We start from the raw sequence: 9114 nt of genomic DNA on the forward strand, positions 1-9114 counted from the left end.
CAGTGAACAGGTCATTGTCTCAATGAGGCAAAAATATTTTGGCAAATTAAATTTAAATATTAAAATTCATAATTAATCAATAAAGAACAAAAACAATTTTCATTCTTCATGTTGTTGTTGTTGTTTAATTCATCTTCTGCCCATTTCAGTATGTTAACATTTAGTGTTTCTTTTACTAGGAGGCTTTACCATCTGCTTTAGTTGCAAATAAATTGCTCAAGTCCTTGAAACTCCGGTGTAAAGATTATGACCAAAAGATCAAACTTCAGGAACATGCTGAGTAAGTCTATATATATATATATCATTATCATTATCATCAGAAAAATAACCGTTTGCAACAGTTTCCAAATCTTTTTCCTTAATCCCTTGAGTGCAAATAAAATCCTGTATATTATAGAATTTTATGTGTCGAATATTTCTAAAATGAAAGTGTTGGCCCATTGGTTCCCAACCCTTTTATTTAAATGAGTTTTCCCACAGATGTTTAATCTCACTTGCTCCAACGGGTCTTCACAAGCTGGATTTAGTGTCCAATGAAGGAAGGTTGGCATGGGTGCCAGTCAGCGAATTTGGTTCAATTTTCGATGATAGTAACAATAATAATAATCTTTTCTACTCTAGGCACAAGGCTCGAAATTTTGGGGGAGGGGCCAATCAATTAGATCGACCCTGGTATGCAATTGGTGCTTAATTTATTGACCTTGAAAGGGAAAGTCAGCCTCGGCAGAATTTGAACTCAGAACATAAAGATAGACAAAATACCGCTAAGCATATTTTACCTGGCATGCTAACGTTTCTGCCAGCTCTCTGTCTTAAGAACAGCAATAAACGAATGAAGAACAAATATATAGTGCGTGTGTTTATTTGGTAAACAACAAGAAAAGAAGAAATGACCATCCTGAAATACAACAATATCTGTTTCAACACAATTTCACATCAGAAATCTTGCAACACAAATTGATAAATGTAAACTGTAAAATATTTTCCCTGAAACTTGACTTCATTATGTTATTTCATTCTTATCATGTAGATTTTCACAAAAAACAATTTTTCTATCAATTTTAGTCTTTTTGAAGAACGTGCCATTGGAGTTTTGACTGAATGTTACTCTTCAGATGAAAAAATGGCATTAGACTTACTAGTGCAAGAACGGCAAAACTGGAGCAACGCCACGTGTATGCTTATAGCAGTAAATGCAGACAATAAGAAATTTATCTCTCATGCTGCTTGCCAATCTCTACTGAACAATATCTGGATGGGAGAAATGAATGAAAATAACAGCAGCTGGATGGTCAGTGATTTCAGTTGTTTCCTCATGTAATTTTATTTATTCTCTTTCAGTTTCCGTCAACCAAATCCACTCTCAAGGCTTTGGTCAGCTTGAAGCTATAGTAGAAGATACTTGCCCAAAGTTCCATTCAGTGGGACTGAACCTGGAACCATGTAGTTGGGAGGCAAGCTTCTTACACACAGCCATATTATATATTATATAAATATTCACCCCTTTGTGTACATACACTTACTCATTACTGCATTCCCCACATTTCTGTCTTTAATTAAAACATTTTAGTTCAGTACATTATATTAACACTTACATTTCAATTTGGTTTCCATGCAGAGAATGTCCCTGAGTCTTTATGAAACTAACACTCTGCTTTTGTCTTTATTCTTCTTTCAGTTGATACTCTGTACATTGTGTCCATTGTTTATATTTCTGATAAAGTTTGACGACAATAACATGTGTACCTCATCAGAAGAAACCAACAAAGATAATCCGGTAAGATTTCTCTATGTATTTGTGAAAACTATCACTTCCTTTTGCCAAGCGGAGATTCGAAACCAAATCTAAGTGTAAAGGTGATATTTTTTTTTAAATATCTTTTTAAAAATATTATGAAATCTTTTATGAGGATGTTACTAACCTTTTTTGGGGGGAAAAAGATTTTTTCTAGTGTGTGAGCACTGTCAAACACGTGCTCTTAAAGAGGAAGTTATTTTTGTGGTATTATTTTCAGTTTATTTTCAGATTTTTTATATCTACATAGATAGATTGATATCTACATGAATGTGTGTGAGTGTGTGTGTTTGTGTGTGTGTTTGTGTGTGCGCATGCATTCCATCCCACCACTGCTTGACAACTGAGGTTGGGTCTTTACATCCTCCTAACTTTGTGGTTCTGCAAAAAGACAATGTTAGACTAACTATTAGGCTTTTAAAAAAAAGAAAAGCACTGGGGTCGATTTATTCAGCTAAAAATTTTTCAGAGTAGGGCAGTGTTCCAGCATGGCCACAATCTAATGACTAACAAAAGATAGCAGATAAAACATATAAGCTGAGAGATTAAGTGACTGGTTGGCTGGTTGGATAACAGGTTAAGTTAGTGGCTGGTTGGTTGGTTGGTTGGCTGGTTGGTTGATTCAATGCATTCATTCACTGCCACTATTATTACCAGGCAGTGAACTGACAGAATTGTCTGCACAGAAGACAAATAGTTCAGCATTGTTAGCATGCTGGAGAAACAGCTTAGCGGAATTTCATTTGTTGTCATGCTCTGAGTTCAATTTCTGCCAAGTTTGGCTTTCCGGGTCAATAAAATAAATACCAGTTGAGCGACAGGGTTGATGTAATCGACTTACCCTTCCCCACAAAAAAATTGCTGGCCTTGAGCCAAAATTTGAAAACCTTGTTATGAGCCTTATTAACCCTTTCAGACCAGCTGGTACATATTTGTACCAGTCAAAAGTTTTACAACCTATGTGGTACAGTATAGTACCACTCCGGTTTTTCTAGTAAGTATGTAGCACCAAACATACGATCAGAGTGTATGACTCTATAATCCTTTCTACTATAGGCACAAGGCCTGAAATTTGGTGGGAGGGGGCTTGTAGATAACATCGACTCCCATGCATTACTGGTACTTAATTTATTGACTCCGAAAGGATGAAATGTAAAATCAGCCTTGGCAACATTTGAACTCAGAACCTAGCAAATGGGCAAAATATTGCTAAGCATTTCACCCACTGCCGCTTTAGTATTGTGGCCCTCCATTGGTTAGGGTTAGGGTTCCAGGTGATCCAATCAACAGAACAGCCTGCTTGTGAAATTAACATGTAAGTGGCTGAGCATTCCACAGGCATGTGTACCCTTAACGTAGTTCTTAGGGAGATTTAGTGTGACACAAAGTGTAACAAGGCTGGCCTTTTGAAACAGAGGTACGACAGAAACAGGAAGAAAGAGTGAGAGAAAGTTGTGGTGAAAGAGTACAGCAGGGTTCGCCACCACCCCCTGCCAGAGCCTCTTGGAGCTTTAGGTGCTTTTGCTCAATAAACACAATGTCCGGTCTGGGAATCAAAACCATGATCCCATGCTGACCACTGGGCCATTGCGCCTCCACACCACTTTAGTATATGACACTATAATGACAGCTCAAAAGGCTCACTTGTGTATAAACCCACTGCCATTACCAAATTCTTGAAAAAAATTCCAGGCTGAAAGGATTAAGTCATTGAACTGGCAATATTGTTAGCACATTGAACAAACAGCTTAGCAGCATTTTATCCATGGTTGCTTTCTGAGTTCAAATTCTGCCAAGGTTGACTTAGCCTTTCATTTTTCCAAGGTCAGTAAAATACATACCAGTTGAACACTGGGGCCAGTGTAACTGACTTACCCTTTTGGTTCCTCACCTCCAAAATTGCTGGCCTTGTCTGAAAATTTGAAATCGTTATTAAGAGCCTTTTCAAATCAGGTTCATCAATTTGCATGGCTGTATAATTAAGGAGGATTTTGCAGAAAAAGTTCCCACTCACATGGTTCAGGGTTCAGTCCCACTGCATGGCAGCTTGAGCAAGTGTCTTCTACTATAGCCTCGGGCCGACCAAAGCCTTGTGAGTGGATTTGGAAGATGGAAATTGAAAGAAGCCTGTCATATGTGTGTGTTTGTCCTGCCACAATCACTTGACAATCGATGTTGGTGTGTTTACATCCCTGTAACTTAGCAGTTCGGCAAAAGAAATCAATAGAATAAGTACTAAGCTTACAAAGAATAAGTCCTGGGTTCCATTTGTTCAACTAAAGGTGGTGCTCCAGTATGGCCACAGTCAAATGACTGAAACAAATAAATGAATAAAAGAATGTGGATGTGTGTGTGTGTAATTGTGTGTCTCTGTATGTGTGTGCATATGTGTATGTATGAATGTGAAAGCATTATTAGTTATGTTATAGAAAAATAGAGAATAATAATGATCTGTTGTTGATAGGATTGTATAGTGACCTCGTGAATTGAGAATAATGTATTTAAATATTATAAACTATCAAATAAATGGCCTGTTAATCTTATCTGATGCCCCTTTTTGTTTTCCATGTTTACAGGACTATTATAAAAAGACTAAAGAGCCGTAAGTCATGAATTTTCTGTATATATTTACAAATTCTAATTTATATTAATCATTGTCATTTATGTAATTAAGATCAGTACCATTACTATCTCCTCTGATATTTGTTATCACCAAAGTAAAACACACACACACACACACACATACACACACACACACACACACACACACACACACACACACACACACACACACACACACACACACACACACACACACACACACACACACACACACAATCTCACACATTTGGATGTTCTGAAAGTATTGTTTCCAGAATAAGACTAGGATGGAGGATGTCTGTGCTAGTCCGCTCGCCTTGCCTTCATTTGACAGTTGTATGAGAGTGTGTCACCATCCGGCAAGTGGTATCCTTCCTTTCCCAATCTTCTGTGAAAACTTGGGAACAAATAAGGATTGGTGAAGGGAAGGGCAGCAGGCCATAGAAAAGTCTGCCCACAGCAAATCCTTTCTGACCTATGCAAGCAAGGGAAAGCGGATGTTGACACGAAGATGACGACGAGGATGATGGTGATGACAACAACAACAACAATGATGATGATAATGATGATGGTGACGATGACAATGATGACAACAACGACAATGATGATGATAAGACTGATAATGATGATGGTGACAATGACGACGACGAGGATGATGATGAATTGTAGTGCACTTGAGCACTGTATATAATGAGTTCATTCTATTATTATTGAGGTATGCACACACACATACACACACATGCACATATATGCACACACACACATCCACATACACACTCACACACCACATATCCACATACACACTCACACACCACATATCCACATACACACTCACTCACACACGTATGCATACACATCCTCACAAACGCATGCATACACACACACACACATTCACACACATATCACATGCACGCACACACACACACACACACACACACACATACACCACATATGCACACAACTGGTCTAAATACTCCTCACTACTTCAGAAAGTAAAATTACAGTCACATCACTCTTAATAACTCCTTACTTATTATGGATCGTTATTTTTTTTATCTTGTTAAAGGACGTGTTTTTTTTTGTTTTGTTTTTCCTTTTTTTACATCGGTTCAAACAGGAAAATGCATGTAATAATGGCTGGACATCAGGCATGAAAAACTGTTGATGATGGATGAAGCACAGTATTACTAAAGCTAATTAACGTATTGTCAAGTTCTCTATCAATTAATTAATGTATTGTCTACTTCTCTATCATGTCCCACAACATCAACTAACTCATCGGTTGGATCAAAATAACAAACACCCTTTGATCAAAGAAACCAAATAGTCTTTTCCACTATTTTTCTGGTGCTTCTCCAACCAAATAAATCAATTGAAGTTATTTGCTTTATTCAGCGATGAGATAATTTGATATTTTTTATTGATTTTTGTAATGTGATGTGTTGCTCCATTAAATATCCTGCTGTATCTATTCATTAATTATCCATTAAACATCTCGCTTTATCCATCTTTCAATAACCCATTTAATAGTTTGCAATAAATACTGTATTTTCTGGCATACAAATTGATATGGCATACAATACAAACATGTCATGTAAACATTGTCACTGTCTTTCCAAATCTTGCTGTATTTCACATTTATATATCCTGCCACATATATATGTATGTGTGTGTATTTGTGTGTGTGTGTATTTGTGTGTGTGTGTGTATTTGTGTGTGTGTGTATTTGTGTGTGTGTGTGTAAAATAAAATGAGACAACAAAGCCAAGGCAGTGTGAAATTTCTATGACATTTATAAAGAGAAAGGTAGTCTTACAGCTGTTTCAGGGATATAAAAGATATACCATCATCAGAGACGACATGAGAGTTTCAATAGAAGGAAACAGAGTTCAATATAAGTTATTTTGAAAATGTAGAGATGAGGATAATGATATATATACATATATAGTTCAAATTTACAGAAAACAAAAGACGAAAACAGATGTAGTAAGAACAAGCTGGTGTATTAGTTTAATGCTTGGGGAAAATGGAAAAGTGTTTTACATTTCAAGCCTATGCTCTTTGACAGAAAGGAGAAAAATGGAGAGAGAATGAAAAAAAAAACAGAGGAAAAAATTGTGCAGAGTTCAATATATGTATGTATATTAAGAAAAAGGAGGTAGTCAGAATTTCATATAATTATTCTACTTGGAAGTGAGACATAGGCCCTGAATACAGAGGACATGTGAAAGATAGAGAAGAGTCAGGCTGGTATGTTCTGCTGGATGTGCAATGTAAATGTAGATGTTGGTCAGAGTGCTTGTGTATTCAGAGAGAAGTTCGGCATAAGAGAAATTAGATGCAGTGTGCAGGAGAGAAGACTGGACTGGTTTCGTCATATAATGTGAATAGATGCCAACAACTCCATAAAGAAGTATTGATCTCTCAAAGTGGATGGAACATGTGGAAGAGGGAGACCCAGGGAGACATGGGACAAAGTACTGAAAGTCGATCTCAGGACACTCAACCTTTCAGACGAGATGAAGGACTAAGGTATCTGGCACCTTGCTGTACTCAAGAAGACCCATCTTCCACAGCAGATGTGTTAAGTCTGCTCCCCTGGGGAAGAGTTGTGTGCTGGTGCTACATAGAAAGCATTTGTGCCAGTGCCATATTGGTGTGCTCCTGCAGTGTGACATTGAAAGCACCCAGCGCACAAAGCGGTTGGCATTAGGAAAGGCATCCAGCTCTAGAAAGACATTAGGAAAGGCCAAACCAGACTGGAACCTGCTGCAGCTTTCCAGTTCCGTCAAACTGCCCAACCCATGTCAGCACTGAAAATAGACGTTAAAGGATGATGAGGATGATGATGATTTATTTAATGGTTTTATCTCATTTCAGCAATTCAACCCCCCATCACTGCCACACTATACATACCCAGGTTTTCACCACTCACTTCCCACTTTCCCTCCCTACTCTCTAATCACACTTCTTTGGCAATATCCTGGCACTTGCCACCATCTCTCTCTCTCTCTCTCTCTCTGCCTTTGCTCAACCATCCCATTTATATTCTGATCCCTGTCCCTTGAGAGTATGCCTAGCACTTTGCCACCATCTCTGTCCTGCTGCCTCCCACTCTCCTTCTCCTGCTCTTCCCTCAGGTTGAGTAAACTTGTATCTCTTTTACAGCCGAACACTTGTTCCTGTCTTCATTCCTGATCTCTCTCTCTCTCTCTCTTTCTCCCCACTCGACTGGCAAACAAACAAAGCACATTTACTAAGTATGTGTGTTTGATATTGTTTATAACACTAGTGTTGCTTCTAATTCATATTTGAATATATATATCTGTATGTGTGTGTGTGTGTGTGTGTGTGTGTCTCTTTTTTTTTATTTCTGTGCTGTCATTTCTGTTTATTTATCCATTTTTGTTATTAATATTATTATTATTCCATCTATTGTATCATAAATGTTTTATATATTGCATTGCATGCCTTATTTTCGTTATTATTTAAATTCATTTTTTGTTTTTGTTTGAGTAATCTTTTGTTATGTGTTTTTGTTATGTGTTAAACACCAAAACTTGCAGAAAAAGCCATAATTTGATTTATGTTTTCAATGGGTCATTATTTCAGAATACCTGAGTCTTCTTCTCTGTTATGCCATCCTTCTAAGCATGGACCCAGGTCAGTCTTTAAAATGCACTTATTGAAGGAATTATCAAAATAAGTTAATAGATTATAAATCTATTCTTATCTAAGTGAATAATTTTTGGGAGTGAAATGTCATAGTTAAATTAACATTAATATACTTACTGCAGGAACACTAGAAATCCAGCAAGAAATGATTATGCGATGAAGGAAAACAAACACTATTAGTCAATGGCTGCTGTATTTAAAAAGAGCAAAAAAAGCGATCAAAGTGTCTTCCAGGATCCTATAGACTCATGGGGCCAGTTGCCCTGATTCTCTGGCCTATATACTCCCCACCACCATGCCCTAAATGGGACACCATTCCATTGCAGGTACAATTCATTCTTGCCAACTGAGTGGCCTGGAGCAATGTGAAATGAAGTGACTTGTTCAAGAACTCAACACATTGCCCAGTTCCAATATTTCTGACTTCTAGGTACAAAGTGTGAGAATCACATTATAGTGAAAATTACATTCTACTCAAATATGGCAATATTATTTTAATTATTTCAATAAATAAGGGAGACAACTATGAATATGTTTCAGCCTTATTATGACTTCATTAGTAAAATATAGATTTCATTGTATTTACTTACCAAAGTAGAGATGAAAGTATCACTAAGTAAAATGAACAAGAATGGTTAGCATTTGTGTGTATATGGGTGTGGCTTTTGAAAGAACTGACTAGGTATAAGTACCATATATATGGTATAAAAAAGTTAATCTCCCTATTTATACCATATTTATATTTACTTACATATTTATAGAATTATTCACACAAACACACACACGTGTGTATGTGTGTGTTGGGTGTGAAGGTAGTTAGGGGTGTTGCACCCATGATTGCTAAATTTTGGGTTCAATTCCAGGATCAAGCAGCGTGCCATGTTCTTGACCAAAACACTTCATTTCACATTGCCCCAGTCCATTCAGCTGAAAATGGTCAACCCTACAACAGGACAGCCTTCTGACCAAAGGTGAATAATGGCCTGCTTGCCTGACCAGTGTGGTGGAATCATTTTAAATATATATATATATATATATATATA

The 9114-nt window shown here is 37.1% G+C and overlaps 1 protein-coding gene across 1 annotated transcript in view; it reads left to right on the forward strand.

Moving 5' to 3' along the window:
• The window catches only part of LOC106872652 (transient receptor potential cation channel subfamily M member 2), a 77483-nt gene that overhangs the window by 47022 nt on the left and 21347 nt on the right, over window positions 1–9114 (forward strand). The window contains exons 16-19 of the mRNA XM_052974138.1: window positions 1066–1291; window positions 1679–1777; window positions 4372–4397; window positions 8009–8059. Of these exons, the coding sequence (XP_052830098.1) occupies window positions 1066–1291; window positions 1679–1777; window positions 4372–4397; window positions 8009–8059 (402 nt within the window). The remainder of the gene's footprint in view (window positions 1–1065; window positions 1292–1678; window positions 1778–4371; window positions 4398–8008; window positions 8060–9114) is intronic.

This window comes from Octopus bimaculoides, chromosome 17 (genome assembly GCF_001194135.2).
Source record: "Octopus bimaculoides isolate UCB-OBI-ISO-001 chromosome 17, ASM119413v2, whole genome shotgun sequence".
Classification (NCBI taxonomy): domain Eukaryota; kingdom Metazoa; phylum Mollusca; class Cephalopoda; order Octopoda; family Octopodidae; genus Octopus; species Octopus bimaculoides.